General features: G+C 41.1%; 1 protein-coding gene across 1 annotated transcript; it reads left to right on the top strand.

Moving 5' to 3' along the window:
• The first annotated feature begins 5,086 nt into the window (after positions 1-5,086).
• LOC134215064 (uncharacterized) lies at positions 5,087-6,284 on the top strand. The gene is made up of 2 exons (XM_062694319.1): positions 5,087-5,474; positions 5,531-6,284. The coding sequence occupies exons 1-2, from the start codon at positions 5,145-5,147 to the stop codon at positions 6,182-6,184; spliced, it is 984 nt and encodes a 327-aa protein (XP_062550303.1). The 5' UTR covers positions 5,087-5,144; the 3' UTR covers positions 6,185-6,284.
• The last annotated feature ends 13,797 nt before the right edge of the window (positions 6,285-20,081 follow it).

The following is a 20,081-nucleotide window of genomic DNA, read 5'->3' on the forward strand; positions in this document are numbered from 1 at the left end:
TAAGATTAGATTAGGTACCTAGCGTAGTATAAATAGTGTAAGTTGCGATTGTTTTCTTCAAGTCGAGTCGAGTACAAGACACTGAAGACGACCACACAGTTGTGGTCGAAATACGTATCTGCAAAGATGACGAAAATTAACTAGTGGAATTAAATGGACAGTACTTAATTCGTCTTAGACGCATTAAATTTCATTAAATTTCCGGAGGAATGTCCGAAAGATTTGAAATGTAAAGAACTTAAGAAATGTCGTTAGAACTCCAAGTTTTTTTTTCTAGCGTTTCCGAAGAGATTTTTTTTATGAATGCTGGAAGAAATTCATGAAATAATTTCTGAAGCAATTTCTTTAAAAAAAGTTCGAAGGAGTTCCCGAACCAATTTCTGCAGACATTCCTAAAGCCGTTTCCAAAAAAACATTGAGAAATTTCCGAAAAAAATCTTCTAATGGAATTTTGGAATGTTTCCCTGAAGCAATTTCCGTAGGTATTCCCTAAGAATTATTCGTAGGAATTTCGACCAAATTTCCAAAGCAATTTCCAATGGAATTTCTAAAATAATTTCCGACAAAAGTCTTAAAAGAAATCGTTATGAAATTTCCGAAAAATCTCAAGATGCGTATTCCGTAAGGATTTTTCATAAAGGATTTAATGAAAGAATATCTTGATGCATTTCCGAAGAATTTCTGGTTCTATCTCTGAAGTAATTTCCAAAATATTTGCCAAAAAAAATCTTGGAGGAAATTCCGAAGAAATTCTTGAAGGAATTCACAGAGAAATTCAAGTATTTCGTAATTTCAGAAGTTTCTTCGGAAATTCCTTTAGGAACTCGTTCGGAAATTCTAAAATAATTCTTAGATAAATTTTAAAGTAGTTTTGAAGGTATTTTTGAGGAGTTTTGAAGAAATTCGTTGAGAATAGAGAAGAAATTCACGATGGAATTCCTGAAGGAATTTTCGAAGGTATGCCTGAAAGAATTTCTGGGTGACTAACCGAATTAATTCCTGGGGGAGGATTTTTGAATATATCCATGAAATATCAACTAAATGATTTACTGAAGAAATTACCGAAGTAACTGCTGAAGTAAATTCTCAAGGAATTCTCGAGAATATCCGAAAAAGTATGATGATGGATCGACTGCAATCCCTTAATTCCAGATTCAAAACAGGGTTTTGTTTTACTACTGTCCGAATTTTTGAAAGACTTCCCGGAGAAATTTCTGGCAGAATTCGCGAAAGAATTCCTTCAAATGTTCCTGAAGGAATTCTTATGGAAATCTAAAAATTTATGTGAAAATTTCAATAGGAATATGTTTGGACTAGAGGGTCTTGTTTCCCGGACTATAAAAAATCCCGGGATCCGAGATTAAATTTTTCGTTATCCCGGGATATCACGGGATCACGGAAATAAAAATAAAAACACTTGCAAGTTTCAATTTCATATATTTATTAAATTTTTAAGAATGGTAAAATATGTATCAGGTCAATTTACTAACGACTCGCCCCTTGTCTACTCGCTTGCAATCCGGTGGGTGGCACGACGCCATGTTTTTGCAGCCATGTTTTTTTTTTGTTTTTGTATATTTGCAACATCTCAGTGTAAAATTCATGATAGTATGTGTTTTGTTTACTAACATCACATATGATTCTCTTTAGGATACAAAACTGTCGGTGGGATACGGTCGCGCAATGTTGGCTGTAAAACAAACCTACTGTGTGAGATCGAGATGCCACCGGGCTGCTTGTAATACGGTTTAATAAATGTCAAGGCGTTGATGCTTGAATCCGACAATAAATAATTCTTATTAGTTATTTCAGAATTAAAATCAGAGAACACCCGCTCGCTCAACCGGTGATTGGTAGATTTTCAAACAATTCTGTATAAGATCCTACCAAAACCTGTATAAGAACTGGGCATATGCGAAAACGCTAGATTCTTTTATAAATATTATATGAACCTTACAATTTCACAAGCTTTTCTTACAATTTTTGTTTGTAATCTTATATTGTATAAAAATCTAACAATGTTGTATATGCCCAGTTCTTATACAGGTTTTGGTAAGTTCTATACAGAAGTGTATGAAAATCTAACAGTTGATGGTTGGGTATATCTATCGAAGTGGTTTTAATGGACTTCAATGCCATGAAAACCTTCTCCAGACTCGATACTAGTTCATCAGTTACTTCAAACAGAGCATGCTCCTTATTGATGAAATTATTCAAGCTACGACGCATTTCTCTGTTTTTGGTCCATAGCTTACAACTCTTCTATGGAGATGAAGCCTTGTTCCCGTCAGATTCAGAAAATGATGTGTGGATCGGAACTTAAACAAACTTAATCAGCTGGTGACGGGAAGCGATCGAAAGCCCAGCAGAATTCGAAAATTAACTTTCTTTACTTTGAAGCCATCTCATCTCTTGATGTCTCGACGCTCATCTACTCGTTTTAGAATTGCATCGTGCCAATTCGAAGTGAAAGGGTTTTGCTGTCTATTCAGTTCAGATAGCAAAAAAGTCTAGTCAACAACATTACGTCACGAGCTTTCAGCGCCTCCGATATCACCCCAACAGGCTGGGGAGCGTCGAATATCGATTGAACCAGATCCAGATAATTTTTGATTATGTACGTACTTTTATTCTTATGGAACGATTTCCCAGTTCACTAGTTTTCAGAACATCCTGAACGAGTTGAAGTTGTTCCCTAAACCAATTTTCATCCTTCCTCTGGAATTTGAACAATGTTTCGGATTCGTTTGAAAGTTTCTCCAAAATCGGTTTTATATAATCTGAATTAAATTCAACAATTGGTTAAGAAAATCAATATAATATAAGTTCAGATATTACCAAATGAGAACGAATTGAGTTCGTCATCTGATTTTTCACTACCATTGATGTCGTTGAAACAAACGTCGTCATCATTATCTGAACATTTTTATTCCGACATAATCGTCTTGGACTTGGGGGACTTCGATGAAGAACGTCATTAATAGCGAGGTGCGACAACTTGGGACAACTTCGGCTTTACGGATCGTTTCCGGCGGAGAAGATAAAGCAATCCGTGGAACAGCTGTTAACGAGTTGTGACATTGAACACAATTTCGTAGCCGCAGTTGATCGCACATCGGATGGCGCTTCGATTATTGTGAAATCTGGAAAGCTGATTCCTTATTTTCATCAGCTGTATGTTCGCTCCAAAAACAAAATAGTCAGAAGGCTAGGAGACCTATATTGTTACTCATCACTCTCTCGACGAATTGAGAAGATATCTGTGATTGCTTGTTTGTGTATGTTTGTATGTATGGGTGTGCATAAGACATGCGGGAAAATAAAAGACGATGGGCTAACAAACTAGAATCGGTGCAATTATGCAGAACATACATTCATTAATTTATCTTAAATATTTTTTTTATCATGTATTTTTTATTTTCGGGAAATCCCGGGATTTGCATGAAAAATCCCGGGATCCGGGATGCATTACATCCCGGGATATCCCGGGATTTTAGTCCCGGGATTTCCCGAACAAGACCCTCTAGTTTGGACCATTGAATATTATTTCAAGGATTCTATTGATAATTCTTTAGAAAATTCCTTCATAAATTCGTTTAGAAATTCTTGTCCCAAATCAATTCAGCTTGTTCTTCGGAAATTCCTCCCGAAATACATTTGGAAACTCCTCCAGGAAATTTCTAAAATTTCTCTAGAAAATACTCCAGATATTTTTTGTGAACTCCTTCAGGAATCACTCTTCAAAGGGGTTCGGACAAATACAAAAAATAGTCATAGTTCCCCCTATAGGGGGAATGCATTGACTATTTTTTGTATTTGTCCGAACCCCTTTGAAGAGTGAAATATTTGTATAGTATTTTTTTACAACTTACTTAGTACAATAGAAGGTTATAGTGGTGAATGATTGAATGAATGATAAAAAAAAATCAAAATCGACCACATGAATGACTGTAGATCGCTTGATAAGTCCTGGTGAAAAAGCTATCGAAATAGGTCGACACTTGGTCAACTCACGTAATCATCGTTATTCTGTATAAAGCTGCTGTCAATAAACATAATATCAACCTTTATCTGACACTCAACGACTTGATTGACGAACTATCAACCTATATCAAATCGTTCAAAAAACATGCAGGCCCCAGGTTGTTGAAATATCTTGAACCTGGAACTGGAAAAAGTTTTCAGTTCTTTGACAACCCCGTGCGCGGTTGTTGTTATATTCATCAGTACCTTCATCTCGTTCTGGAAGTCAGCTGATCGTGCATATCCAGAAGCCTATGAAGAATCCATCATCTTCCAAAAACAATCGGCTCATTAGCCCTCTCCTAGGGTATCCGAACATTTTGAAAAAAGTGATAGCGAAAGATCCCCCAGCGCCGGACACCTCCCAATACCGGACAGATCTAAAATCGGCATCAGCAGAGTTCCCTCCATCATCTTATGTATACAAATAAAAGCTATTGGAAAGTCCTACGTGAAGCAAATAAAAAATATAACTATTCGAAATTACGTCTTTATTCGTGTAATAGGAACTTGGTCATATTTGAACATGATGCAATAGTGTCCGGCACTCGGAGACACTTTTCTGAACCGTAAAAATGTTCAATAAAGTTCATAATCAAATTACATCGTCCAAAAACGTGCTCAAATGATCAAAACTAGTTTGTATGAATCATCAATGTTCATATTTGATTTATATGGTATACAAATCATAATCCAGATAATTAGAGAGTTGTTTGTTAAATGGCTTATGTGTCCGGCACTGGGGGATCTCCCCCGTATATCCACAATCTATCTAACTGACCCATTCCTTTTGGTCTATTCGGCAAAATAAATAATTGTTCTATATTTCTATACATGCTATTGGAGATTCGTTGCAAAACTGCAAAAATTGTCTAACCATCAGTATATGCAACAAAACCGCGTGAATATAGATAACGAAATCGATCCAAACGTCTCGTTCAATCATCATAAGATTTTCCAAACAAAGCTTTCGCACTACGGGTTTCCCATGCTAATTGAATCGAGTACCCTTTTCTTATCATCAATTGCATATAAATACCCATGTCGGTCAACCATTGAAATCAGTATCTTCCATTCGACATCCAATATTCATCTTCTAGTCATCAGGGGTACAATTCAATATGAAAGTTCTACTTCTCCTCTGCCTGGTTATGACCAGCGCGCTGGTTCTAGCCAAACCCCTCGACACATCCGAATTGGTACGGTCAAGTGCTGAAGTGGATGCCCAAGCAATAGTGGCCGAATCAGATTTGGCAAAGGTAGCAGACGAAGACACGGAAGATAATGAAGTGCTTAACGATCGTGAAGTGGCGGCAGCTGATGATGATGACGAGGATGATGACGAAGATGACAGTGAAGACGAAGAATCGGAAGGTTCCGATGAAGAAGGAGAATCGGAGGGTTCCGATGAAGATGACGACGAGGAAGGTTCTGATGAAGAAAGTTCAGAGGTGACATTTTAATATTTTTATTGATTTCAATGAGTAAATGTGAATTTGCTTTGTAGAGTTCTGAAAGCAAGCCCGAAGACCTTCCATCACCGCCAGAAGGTCCACTGCCGCCTCAAGGAGAACAGGGCCCACCTCAAGGGCCACAGAATAAACCTCAAGGACCACAAAATCCAGGACAGGGACCTCAAGGACCACAAAAACCAGGACAATGGCCTCAACTGCCTTCTCAGGGACAGCAAAACCCAGGGCAAAAACCACAGGGACCGCAAAACCAAGTACCGCAGAAACCAGGACAAGGACCTCAAAACCAAGGACAGCAGAAACCAGGACAATGGCCTCAAAACCAAGGACAGCAGAAACCGGGACAAGGACCGCAGAATCAAGGACCGCAAAAACCAGGACAAGGACCTCAAAACCAAGGACAGCAGAAACCGGGACAAGGACCTCAAAACCAAGGCCAGCAGAAACCGGGACAAGGACCGCAGAATCAAGGACAACAGAAACCAGGGCAAGGGCCTCAGAATCAAGGACAACAGAAACCAGGACAAGGACCACAGGGATCCCAGAGCCAAGGACAAGGATCGCAGACACAGCAGAAACCTGGACAGGGGCCGCAAGGACAGCAAAATCCAGGAAAAGTAGAGGAAAGCCTATTACAGCACGGTGATCCTGCACGTGTGGTCAATATCAATATAAACATTGGACAATAAGGTTTGTGGCGCAACCAACCGTAATTGATCTACCATCGATAGCGAGATAATAAAACGTTTCTGTTAGAAAAATAAATTTGAAAAAACTTGCTGCTTGAAACATGTGTCTTCCAATTGGAAAGAAACCTTGATGAAATACTGTAGCGTGCTGCTACAACCCTATTTGTATAAATCATATCGATTGAAGCAAAGCTTTAAGGTGACACGGGAAGCACAAACCATCATCAAATCGTCATCATTTCATCATTGAATGCTTAATTTTTTTCTACAACAAATATGATTTTGAAAAAGTATCACCGGTGCGTGCTTACTCGCAATCTACATGCTGATACATTTACAGTTACATCCAACAACTGAAAACCGAAATACGCCGCTCCAAAGTTGCGAGGTGATAATGCTAGAAAGAGACGAAAGATAGGGGAAATAACACGGTGTTTAGTGCCTCCCCGAGTCACCTTAAGATGATTATAGAATGAAGCCCATGGTGAATTTCAAATTCACCACACGTTTATTTACATACATTTCCAAAAGCCCAAATCTGGCGTAATAGTTTTCGTACAGTGCCAAAACTCAAATGATTATTGATCAGCATAACTAAGCAAACGATCTACCATTATTTCAGCCCCATACGCGTTATGGTTCTTTCATCTCGTGCACTTGAAAAACATATTGGAAATGCACGTGGTTTACAAAATGGCTGATTTCTGGCTTTATTGTATAATCACCTTAAAAGAAACAACATCTCCAATAGTGCAAGGCAGCAGGAACTATGCCCAAGGGCTCTGACAATTCCTTCCTCATCCACTGCGAGTTGTGGGACCTGCCCGCTTAAATCTCACTAGCTCAAAATGGAGTATCCTTCTCCACTGGACTCGATCCTGAACCAATCATAGTCATGTTTCATAGCCGTATAAAGTCCTATTCATAGCTGCAATACGCATTTTTACTTCGCGGCTTATATCATTATCGCACGTCACTAGAGTTCCAATGTACACACATTTTTCTACTACTTCCATTTTTTTTATCATCTACCACCACTTCACGTTGATTGCCAGCGGCCATGGACTTCGTTTTGCTGGTATTGATTGTGAGTCCAATCAATCAACCAATATCTTCCTCTTAAAAGGCACAAGAGCATCTTCCGTGGCACGGCGATCAATCCTGATAATATGTATATCGTCAGTCAGGTCAGGAGCTTATGCGATCTTGTGATAATGGTATCGCTTCTTTGCACACCAGCGATCCTAATCACTCCCTCGAGCACTATATTGAACAGTAAATTCGAGAGTGCTTCAATCCATCTAAGGTTTCAAATAGAGTTTCTATCCCGGGACAAAAAAATCCCGGGATTTAGGAAAATTCGGGATTTCTCGATTCCCGGGATATCATTTTTAAAATCCCTGTTTTATTTCCGGTTCGCAAACAGTGTAATTTTTCTTCTTACAAAAGTTATTTGTGTTGAACGCGAAACCCATCTTAGGTGATAAACTCATATCACATTTTTATATGTACCTCCCATCAGACATGATTTTTTTCAAGTTCGTTTATTTGGTAGGCTCAGGCATGTAAACGGAGCCAAGGTTCTTTGTGATGCACAATCGATATCATCTTATTATTAGTAAGAGAGGAACAGACATGAAAATGTCGGAGATAGCTAATAGAGCACCTTCACAAAAAATATTAGATTCCTCTATACCACTCAATGGAGGGCTACTGACTGATACTTTTTCCAGCAGCTACAGTTCTCTATTAATTGAACGATAAGTATCTACAGTACGCGCTGGGATATGGATACTCTGAAGTAGGGCGTAACGGTGTAAATCCGGTCATATCGCCAGGCTCGGTACAAAACTGAAGCTGACAATATGACGTCCCTAACCCCGAATCCCAAGATGTCAGGCGACCCGTGCCAAGAGGATGAATAGCCTGGGGGTGAAACAATTAGCCAGGCAATTAACAGAGCCTGTAATGCTTGGTAGACACCTTTTCGTGCTGTATTACGGAGAAAGATCTACAACACTGTGCTCTAGTTCTTACCTGGGTGGTGCGAATAGAATCGATTTGGTTGTCAAACTGAAGCCAAACTTTTCTATTGTGCCGGAGCCAAACATTGAAGATTGTGGTTATGTTCGTTTCAGATCCTATATTGAGAAGTATTGTTATTATTTGTGAAAAAAATAAAAATAAATTTAACAACTTCTTTGTAACAAATATTTTCACATTATATTTCGAGTTGAATATTAGTAGGAATGCAATTAAATAGCACTCGTTACGAAATTTTCCGAAATTCAACAGCTGATTGGAGCAGGAATGTATAATCATCGTAAAGTCATGTAGAGTCTCGCGCATTTGTGCGCCTTCATGCAGCATGGAAAGAGAAATTCGAAGAGCGGGAAATGTTTGACAGCCAAGAAACTGCAAAATAATTTTGCTTATGGGATTGATTTCAAAATATCCCTCTCCTCGCTTGAGAGCAGAAAAGCGGCTCTATCCGCAGCACCCAGGTTCTTACTATTCTTGTAATACTTATGAGTGATGGTCGGAAGAGTATGGAACGACTATAATTTGCTTTTAGATGACCCACCTTTTGCTCCTTTTGGATGGAGTCAATGGAGTAAATTTTAAAAGCGTAACTCAATCTTAGGTTGGTGATGAATCTTCAAGCTCCAGAGCGCTGATTAATTAGGAAAGAAGCGGATACAAATTTGGTGGATCTGCTGAACCCTCTGACTGATTAGAGCTCTGTGTAAAGGTGAGATTCAGAAATGCCAAACGCAATGAAATCAGATCTCTGTACAAAAACGAATTCGGAAGTCATAAGAAGAAGAAAAATTATGTTTGAACTACAGTACCGATGCATGGTCAAAATCAGTATTATCTCACTTATTGTTGAGCCGAAACTGATTGAGGGGCGCGCCTTTGAGAGATGATATAAGCCATTTCTCGAAGGGTATAAATAGCGGTAACTTAATCTAAAGAGACCTTACATTAAGTTTGAGAAATATCTGAATAAAAAACCACTTCTTCATTTCTTCTTAATAGAAATGGAGCAGAAATACATGCACTAAACAAATGACACGGGTAAACTACAAAAGTTCAATGAAATGGACAAAAAAAAACAAATTTAAAAAAAAATTTACGGTACAAGATCAGCTACATCTATTTGGCGCCTGCTTCCTACCCATCTCCCGTCTACAGCGAGGTTGTGTACACTAGCTGATATTTGCCTTGCTAATCTCCTCGCGCAGCCCAACATTGAGTCAGTCTTCCTGAGCTTCTTGCCTCCAAAACAATTCTTGATCCAATTCATGTCCTTCCAATCGACGTACGTACAACACACTTTCCAGCACATGCGCAAGTACAAGTGGTCTGACCCCGATACTTGCCTACTTTTTTGGTGTCTCGCTTCGATCAAAATCAACTCTGTTCAACAGGCTGCAATCAATTTGTTCAATTCTCGGCTTCTGTCCAAATTGTATACCAACTTTAATCGCGAAATATATTAACCCCATTATCGTTAAATTATCGAGTTAACTTACGTTAAATTATCAAACTCCGATAATAATTGAGTTGATTCATCTTTATCGCAGCAAGCGATTACGTTGAACACAATTAACTTTATCGGCGATAACGATAAATTAACGATTAACATCAAGATTAGGAAGCGATCTGTTCAAGATTAGGAAGAGCTGCAGTTCTTGGCAAAAGTATCAATTAGTAGCCTGTCATGGGTTGGAGGATACTCAAGTATTGTGTTTTCTTTGTGTTCCCATATATCCAATAGGTTATGGGCCCAGTACGATTCTACTGCGCATCTTCCTTCTTTCGTCACTAGGGTATTGAATGCAATCCCAGCAACTATCTAAACCCAATGCATATTCAAAACAATGCAAACAGTCAAGCCGACTTCAACCGCCAGCGAACCCTTCTTCTCGGACTCGGCGATCATATAGTTGTAGTAGTAGTAGTTGAAGTAGTTTTTTTTTCGAAAGAGTCAATTCAAATTAGAATTGAATTGAGTTTCAATTTGAAATCTGTATTATCTGACCTTTCTAAAATATGAACTTTACCCCTGAACATTGAATAAAATCGTTTTTAAATCAAAAAATTAGTTTTCTAAGGAAACATCGAGATCCCGGGATTTCCCGGGATATACGAACAAGTTCATCCCGAATCCCAGGACAACGAAAATGGCGAAAATGGGGAAATGGAAACTCTAGTTTCAAATGATGTCAAAATGTCATCCGCAAGCCTTACACTTGATTTCGTTACACTAATCAGCCGTATTAATTTCGCCAGAAAACCATGTTCTAGCTCAATTTGTCATTATTCATAATTTCGTTCACTGAATCGGACGTTGCTTTGGAATCAATAAACACGTGTCTGCAAGTTGTACCCCCGGAATTTATCAAGGATTTGTCTCAGGGTAAACATTTGATCCGTCGTTGATCGGCCCTCACGAAAACCTGCCTGGTATTCGCCGACGAAGGACTATTCAAGCGAGCTCAATCTGTTGAACATAATCTTCTTCTTCTTCTTCTTCTTCTTCTTCTTCTTCTTCTTCTTCTTCTTCTTCTTCTTCTTCTTCTTCTTCTTCTTCTTCTTCTTCTTGGCATTACATCCCCCACTGGGACATTGCTGCCTCGCAGCTTAGTGTTCATTCAGCACTTCCACAACCACAGTTATTAACTGCGAGGTTTATAAGTCTGGTTACCATTTTTGCATTCGTATATCATGAGGCTAACACGATGATACTTTTATGCCCAGGGGAATCGAGACAATTTCAACCTCAGCATGGTCTTGCTTTGTAGCCGCGCATCTTACCGCTAGGAGAGAGTTGAACAGAATACGGGACATAATTTTGAACGCCACATTAGCGCACTCCAATCTGTGCCTTTTCTTAAAGAGTGGACAAATGAGGCCTGCAAGAGAAACGGCGTCAGATGGAAAGATTTTGACGAGAAACAACTGCAGCAAGCACGAGAGCTGAAAAAGCAGTAATTGCGGGAAGAATATGAAATGTTGGAGTAAGAGTCGAAGAAGCAGATTTTTAAAACCGGCGCATGACGTTGTACGAGGAGTTCCAGGAAACAAAACCCTGATTAATCCACCTAGCGGTAATGGTGCCTTTCTCGTGCATTATAAAAATAGTATTTTGGCCATTACTCTTGAGCCCATAGTCCGATCTGCCCAATTTTCAATAGGAAGCAATGGTAGAGTATCTTGCGTCGAATGCAATTTGTTGCGAGTAAATCGACTAAGAATATGTGCCTGAAAAATGAGTGACATTTTTTTACTCAATTTTTCTAAAAAAAGTGGTATTTTGGCCATAACTTCCGAGCCCATAGTCCGATCTGACCAATTTTCAATAGGAAACAATGGCAGAGTATCCTGCGTCGAATGCAACTTGTTGCGAGTAAATCAGTTAAGGTTAAGTGCATGAAAAATGAGCGACATTTTTTTCTGTAATAAAAGTGATATTTTGGCCATAGCTTCCGAGCCCATAGTCCGATCTGACCAATTTTAAATAGGAAATAATGGCAGAGTGTCCTGCGTCGAATGCAACTTGTTGCGAGTAAATCGGTTAAGGATAAGTACCTGAAAAATGAGTGACATTTTTTTTGGGTGTGTGCGCACAGACACACACACATACACACACATACACACAGACATCACCTCAATTCGTAGAGCTGAGTCGATCGGTATATAACACTATGGGTCTCCGGGCCTTCTATAAAAAGTTTGTTTTTGGAGCGATCATATAGCCTTTAGCGTATACTTAGTATACGAGAAAGGCAAAAATGGTATAATTTTCGATCCTATAGTCCGATATGGCCAATTTTCAATAGGAAACAACGGGACAGGATTCTACGTCGAATGCAACTTGTTGTGAGCAAATCGGTTGAGGATAAGTGCCCGAAAAATGAGTGACATTTTTTACGCGATTTTTTCGTATGAATTTGTATTTTGGCCATAACTTCTGATCCCATAGTCCGATCTGACCAATTTCAAATAGGAAACAATGGAACAGGATTCTGCGTCGAATGCAACTTGTTGCGAGCAAATCGGTTGAGGATAAGTGCCCGAAAAATGAGTGACATTTTTTACGCGATTTTTTCGTATGAATTTGTATTTTAGCCATAACTTTCGATCCCATAGTCCGATCTGGCCAATTTCAAATAGGAAACAATGGGACAGGATTCTGCGTCGAATGCAACTTATTATTATTTATTTATTCAGACTAAGGCCGAAGTGGCCTGTGCGGTATATAAGAGTCTTCTCCATTCGGCTCGGTCCATGGCTACACGTCGCCAACCACGCAGTCTACGGAGGGTCCGCAAGTCATCTTCCACCTGATCGATCCACCTTGCCCGCTGCGCACCTCGCCTTCTTGTGCCCGTCGGATCGTTGTCGAGAACCATTTTCACCGGGTTACTGTCCGACATTCTGGCTACGTGCCCGGCCCATCGCAGTCGTCCGATTTTCGCGGTGTGAACGATGGATGGTTCTCCCAACAGCTGATGCAATTCGTGGTTCATTCGCCTCCTCCACGTACCGTCCGCCATCTGCAACCCACCATAGATGGTACGCAGCACTTTCCTTTCGTAAACTCCAAGTGCGCGTTGGTCCTCCACGAGCATCGTCCAGGTCTCGTGTCCGTAGAGGACTACCGGTCTAATTAGCGTTTTGTAAATTGTCAGTTTGGTACGGCGGCGAACTCTATTCGATCGGAGCGTCTTGCGGAGTACTTTACGTACGATTTCCAGCCACTATGCGTCTCCGAATTTCTCTGCTGGTGTCATTTTCGGCAGTCACCAGTGAGCCCAAGTACACAAATTCTTCTACCACCTCGATTTCGTCACCACCGATGCAAACTGGCGGTGGGTGGCTCACATTGTCTTCTCTTGAACCTCTTCCTATCATGTACTTCGTCTTCGACGTGTTGATGACTAGTCCGATCCGCTTAGCTTCCCTCTTCAGTCTGATGTAGGCTTCCTCCATCTTCTCAAAGTTACGTGCCATAATATCTATGTCGTCGGCGAAACCAAATAGCTGGACGGACTTATTGAAAATTGTACCACTCGTGTTAATCCCTGCTCTTCGTATTACACCTTCCAAAGCGATGTTGAATAGCAAACACGAAAGACCATCACCTTGCCGTAACCCTCTGCGGGTTTCGAAGGGACTCAAGAATGCCCCTGAAACTCGAACTACGCACATCACCCGATCCATCGTCGCTTTGATCAACCGTGTCAGTTTATCCGGAAAACCGTGTTCGTGCATTAGCTGCCATAGATGGTCCCGATCGATTGTATCATATGCGGCTTTGAAGGCGATGAATAGATGATGTGTGGGCACGTTGTATTCGCGGCATTTCTGCAGTACTTGGCGAATGGCGAACACCTGGTCCGTGGTGGAGCGTTCGGCCATAAAACCCGTCTGATACTGCCCCACGAACTCCCTTGCAGTTGGTGCTAGTCGACGGCATAAAATTTGGGAGAGTACCTTGTAGGCGGCGTTCAGCAATGTGATTGCGCGGTAGTTGCTACAATCCAGCTTATCGCCCTTTTTGTAGATGGGACACACGACACCTTCCATCCACTCCTGCGGCAAAACTTCCTCCTCCCAAATATTGGTAATGACCCAGTGCAGCGCTCTAGCCAGTGCCTCACCACCGTGTTTAAATAGCTCTCCTGGTAGTTGGTCAACCCCAGGGCTTTCTTGTTCTTCAGCCGGCCAATCTCCTCCTGGATTTCCTGGAGATCCGGAGCCATCAAAATTATGTCCTGCGCGCGTTCTCCCAGGTCCATCACCATACCGCCATCTTCGTCTGCCACATCGCCATTCAGGTGTTCTTCGTAGTGCTGCCGCCACCTTTGGATCACCTCACGCTCGTTCGTAAGAAGGTTCCCGTTTATGTCCTTACACATATCAGGCTGTGGCATGTGGCCCTTACGTGAACGGTTTAACTTCTCATAGAACTTTCGTGTGTTATTAGCGCGGTACAGTTGCTCCGTTTCTTCACGGTCTCGATCTTCCTGCTGGCGCTTTTTCCTCCGGAAAATCGAGTTTTGTCTGTTCCGCGCCTGTTTATATCGTGCCTCGTTCGCCCTCGTGCGGTGTTGCAGCAATCTCGCCCATGCTGCATTCTTCTCTTCCACTAACTGCTCACATTCGCCGTCATACCAGTCGTTTCTCTGATCCGGGGCACCGTGCCAAGTGCAGCGGTTGCGGTGCTACCAATGGCGGATCGAATATCTCTCCAGCCATCTTCAAGAGACGCTGCGCCTAGCTGCTCTTCCGTTGGGAGTGCCACTTCCAGCTGCTGCGCGTATTCTTGGGCTAGTCTACCGTCTCGTAGCCGCCCGATATTAAGCCGCGGCGTCCGACTTCGACGCGTGTTGTACACCGTCGAGAGTTTTGAGCGCAGGCATACTGCAACGAGGTAGTGGTCGGATTCAATATTCGCACTGCGGTAAGTGCGGACGTTCGTGATGTCGGAGAAGAATTTACCGTCGATTAGAACGTGGTCGATTTGGTTTTCCGTTTCTTGGTTAGGTGATTTCCATGTGGCCTTGTGGATATTTTTGCGGGGAAAGAAGGTGCTTCGGACTACCATTCCGCGGAAGGCTGCGAAGTTTATGCATCGTTGGCCGTTGTCATTCGATACGGTGTGCAGACTATCCGGTCCGATGACCGGTCTATACATTTCCTCCCTTCCTACCTGTGCGTTCATGTCACCGATGACGATTTTAACGTCCCGCAGTGGGCATCCATCGTATGTCTGCTCCAGCTGTGCGTAGAACGCTTCTTTCTCGTCGTCGGGTCTCCCTTCGTGTGGGCAGTGCACGTTGATGATGCTATAGTTGAAGAAACGGCCTCTAATCCTCAGCTTGCACATCCTTGCGTTGATTGGCTGCCACCCAATCACGCGTTGGCGCATCTTACCCAGCACTATGAAGCCGGTTCCCAGCTCGTTGGTGGTGCCACAGCTTTGGTAGAAGGTAGCCGCTCGATGCCCGCTTTTCCACACTTTCTGTCCTGTCCAGCAAATCTCCTGCAGCGCCACGACGTCGAAGTTGCGGGGATGTAATTCATCGTAGATCATCCTGTCGCAACCTGCGAAACCTAGCGACTTGCAATTCCATGTTCCAAGCTTCCAATCGTGATCCTGTATTCGTCGCCTAGGTCTTTGCCGATTATATCGAGTCGCATTATCTCTTATATTGTTCGTAATTATTGGTTTTCCAGGCGGCTTATTGGGCCTGCGCAAACCTCCTGTCTCGTCGGAGGGCCGTCGTGTCAGGGCTGTTTAGCGTCCCACCTAACACCAGGACTTGGGCTTGCGGATACATGCAGCTTTTTATAGAGGTTTAACAGGGCCCACTGTCAAACCCCACCACATCCTAGGCAAGCCCCACAACTCGCAGATGGCCTGGGGAGGGATCGTCAAGCGCTTGGACATAGTCCTTGCTGCCCCTAGATTGCCCTGAGCTTGACGACCGACTGGCAAATAGCTTACACAACCTCACTTGATCAGTACAGTTGCTGATGAAGAATGTGTATAGCTGCCAGACATTCTAAATACTCACGCTCCTCTAATGTGGACGTGTACTATACACATGTGGAAGTATTGGCTTGAGAAATGGATTGCGAGTGATTTGACTATGCGTCCAATTTGGGAATCTCGAGCTCGTTCAGTAGCCTCTAGGTTGCGAAGGCCGACGGAGGTCCTTCGTAGCTTAGTTGGATAAAGCACCAGTCTAGCGTACTGTAGGGTCATGGGTTCGAGTCCCATCGAAGGGAAAGTGGTTACCTCCAATACATTTTCCAAATCAATATCTTCCACATAACGTACATATTCACATATGAGTTTTCATAACATTGTAAATTAACGTCCAAGTCGGGTGGTTTAATCCCCGGAAATAGGCAATTACCTTTGATTGAACTACGCTATAAATGTTTTGGCCTTTTTGGACGAAGGGTCATCATGTACGCTTGTGAAGGAGTTTGTGGTTAACGAACTTAATGTGGAAGGAATTCGCTAGCCGTTAGAAGAAACTTGGACGGGCAACGTGAAGCGCTTCGAAAGTCAATCGCGAAGGGTGGATGTTAAGGTTTCGGTATGAGGATCGCCCAAGATGCTGCCGTTAAAGGATGCGCGTACGGTAGCAATGCTGAAGTGGATCAATACATTGATTCAAAGGATCTGCCGGTAACTAGCTATGCTGCGGAGGAACCTTGTATCATAATAGGGTTGGACAATCTTTGTATATTTGCTCCTATGGAGCAAAAGGTGATCCTGACCAACCGATTCCCGTTAGATCAAACTTGGATGGATCATCTACGGCCCAACAAATGCTACTCTTGGTGCAGCGGAAAGCTACGCTTATGTGCATTCTGTTGAACCGACAAATAATGAAGAACTTTTTTTTAATGCTACGAACGCATTATTTACTCGAGGACACCGGTACTTCTAACATGACAGTGCCAGAATCTGCTGAAAACGTACGTACTATTCTTCAAGTAATAACAACACGGATAGGCGATTCGAGACGGTTTGCTCTGGCGTGAAGACGAAAGACGTTTCCCAGACAGTTACCCGATGGTGATTCGTCAAATGAAGGTGCTTGAGCGAAAACTTGAAAATAATCCAGAACTCAAACACAACCATTCATCAACCAATAGTCAACTTCCTTGCTAATACGCTCATAAAGCTACATACAGTCACTCTCAAAATTGAGCGTACAGCAAGGATTAGATGAATATATTCGAAAATTCCAAAGGAAGTTTAATTGTTGGCTCGGTTGTTTTTAATGCATTTCAATATTCATCCCTTCCTTCAATGTGTGCGCACATAAAATGGTTGAAATTTTTTCTCTAAAGTTCATTTATTTGAAAATATACTCAAAATACGCCTATTAGATGTGACAAAATTGAGCGTACAGCGAATGTTTTTCTATAAAATTTCTTATTATAAAAGCGATTAATGTCATTTAATGTTATTTTTCCATGATTATATTTATAATAATAAATATCCGCTACTTAAGCATTCAATGTTTTTGAATTAAACCATATTTTGGTCAAAATGGCGAACAATTAAGATGAATAAACAATGCTATTTAACAATTCAATGCTGCTGGGCAAAATAGATGCTTTAAGATATGGATTTCACCGGCATCGTGTCTTATATATGATAGATAATCGAAATCGAGCGAGACATATGATAAATTTAGGAAAAATCAGTCGGTAAATGATGAAAACAGATGTAAACATACAGAGAAAACGACAAATTTTGGGAATGGCATATTTCAAATTAAGTATAACTTTATTTAAAAGTCGATGTATAGGTAGCTTATAAGCCCAGGACACTCATTAATGATAATATTAATAAAAGAGCAGCACACGGATACATTATAAGATGTCATTTTATATTTGAAGACTCAGTAACCGTAGGGACAAATTTGGTTGAAACATTTAAATTCACCAAGATATCATTAAATAAACTGCCGAACTCTTAAAAAAGTTTATTTTTACTCGCCACATGGAAATCATCCAATTGCATCCCTTATGGTAACAGATCGTGGAGTTTAATCCAAAATTAATTATGAAATTACGATTTTAAGCTATATTTTCAATATTCAATCAGAAGTGCTCTACGGGGTTGAAAAGCTGATTTTATGTTCGGTACCTTAACATGCACCTTGTACTTTTAGAATTCGACTGTCAATGATTGGATTCAATAATACTACTCTTAATGATAGACCTGAGACAATAATCGAGCTTTAAAACAAATTTAAGTTAAAGACATACTAAATTTGAAATATGTCATTCATAACATTTGTCGTTTTCTCTGTATGTTTACATCTGTTTTCATCATTTACCGACTGAATTTTCCCAAAATAAACGTATGTCTTGCTCGATTTCGATTTTCTATCATATATAAGATACGATGCCGGTGAAACATACAAATTAAAGCAGAAAAATATATTATGCTTTTAGTGGAATGTATTAAACCGTCTAAGACGAATTAAGTACTGTCCATTTAATTCCACCAGTTAATTTTCGTTATCTTTGCAGATACGTATTTCGACCACAACTGTGTGGTCGTCTTCAGTGTCTTGTACTTGTTTCGACTTAAGTCGAGTCAAGTACAAGACAATGAAGACGACCACACAGTTGTGGTCGAAATACGTATCTGCAAAGATAACGAAAATTAACTGGTGGAATTAAATGGACAGTACGAAATTAAAGCAACTATTTTGCCCAGCAGCATTGAATTGTTAAATAGCAATGTTCTTACCTCTCACTTGTTCGCCATGTTGACCAAAACATGGTTTAATTTCAAAACATTGAATGTTTAAGTAGCGGATGTTTATTATTATAATTTTTTTTTTTTAATTTCATTTATTTAAAGGCTCAAGTGCCAGTAGGCATGACGGAGCCGCTTTTCTTTTGAAATAGTTTTACAATTTCATGAACTTCGTCTTAGTTCTAGTGGTTAGTTCTTGGGGAGCCGAAAAACTCGCGGCTTGGCCGAGGTTAAAAAAAAATAAGAAAAAAAAAGAGGATGGGATAGGGCCTAGGGAGTGTTGTTTTTAAACAGCGTTGTTGTAAGGTTTTCATGGCTGATTAACGTAGCGTGGACTTTGGACGAACTGTAAAGATACAAAAATACGTATTTTCCGAGCGGAGGGGGAAGGGAAGCAAAGTAGACTTTTCCTAACAGATAACAGAGAGATTAGACGAAGACATTGATACGTTTTAAGAACTTGTGTACAAGAATCATGTAGTCCAAGTCAAAGTTACGCAGTACGTCTCTAATGTTTTCCTTGTCTGATTCCCCTTGGGCCCGGAGGGATGAACATAAATCGGACCTGGCAACTCCTTATTCGGGACATTCCCAGACAACGTGGTTGATGTCTTGATAACCTGCACCGCATCTACAGCGATTGCTGTCTGCCAGTCCTATTCGATAGGAATGCGCGTTTAGTGAATAGTGATTGGACATTAGCCGACACATTACCTTGATAAAGTCTCGGCTAAGGTCCAACCCTTTGAACCAAGGTTTCTTCGATACCTGTGGAAGTATGGAATGTAACCATCTCCCCAAATCTCCTTCATCCCACTTACGTTTCCAACTGAGCAAGACCTGCTGACGGACAACTGTAAAAAACTCGTTGAAGGCGATCTGACGCTCATAAATATCGCCTTCCATAGCGCCCACCCTGGCAAGTGAGTCCGCTCTCTCATTACCCGGAATTGAGCAATGTGAAGGGACCCATACCAGGGTGATAGTGTATAAGCGATTCGATAGAGCATTCAATATGGTTCGTATTTCCCTAATGAAATATGGCGAGTGCTATACCGGCCTCATTGAACGAATAGCCTCTATTGAGCTGAGACTATCCGTAAAAATGAAGTATTTATCAGAGGGAAGAGAGGCGATTCGCTCTAATGCATAGTGTATAGCCGCTAGTTCTGCGACATATACTGAACAAGGATTACGAAGTTTATGAGCGGCGCTATGAAAATCGTTGAAGACACCGAAACCAGTGGATTCATTTGTTTTTGACCCGTCGGTGAAAAACTTTTTGTCGCAACTGATATGGCAGTACTTGCTTGCAAAAATTTGAGGTATACACTCCAATCGGAGATGATCTGGAATTCCATGGATTTCCTGTCTCATGGTAAGATCAAAAACTACAGTAGAACTGGAAGAGTCTAAGAAGCAACAACGACTGGGAATGTATGATGAAGAGGCAATTTCCAGGCTCATGTACCAGTAGTACAGTGTCATAAATTTTGTTTGGAAGTTTCGTTCAATTAGCTTCTCGAAATTTTCAATAACCAAAGGATTTAATTCCTCACAACGAGTGTGGAACCTTAACGACAA

This window comes from Armigeres subalbatus, chromosome 2 (assembly GCF_024139115.2).
Source record: "Armigeres subalbatus isolate Guangzhou_Male chromosome 2, GZ_Asu_2, whole genome shotgun sequence".
Lineage (NCBI taxonomy): Eukaryota > Metazoa > Arthropoda > Insecta > Diptera > Culicidae > Armigeres > Armigeres subalbatus.

Bases quoted from the DNA above. Each gene is read 5' to 3' on its own strand.
- LOC134215064 (XM_062694319.1), top strand. From the start codon at position 5,145: ATGAAAGTTCTACTTCTCCTCTGCCTGGTTATGACCAGCGCGCTGGTT. The intron at 5,475-5,530 runs GTGACATTTTAA...TTTGCTTTGTAG, and splicing joins CTGATGAAGAAAGTTCAGAG to AGTTCTGAAAGCAAGCCCGA.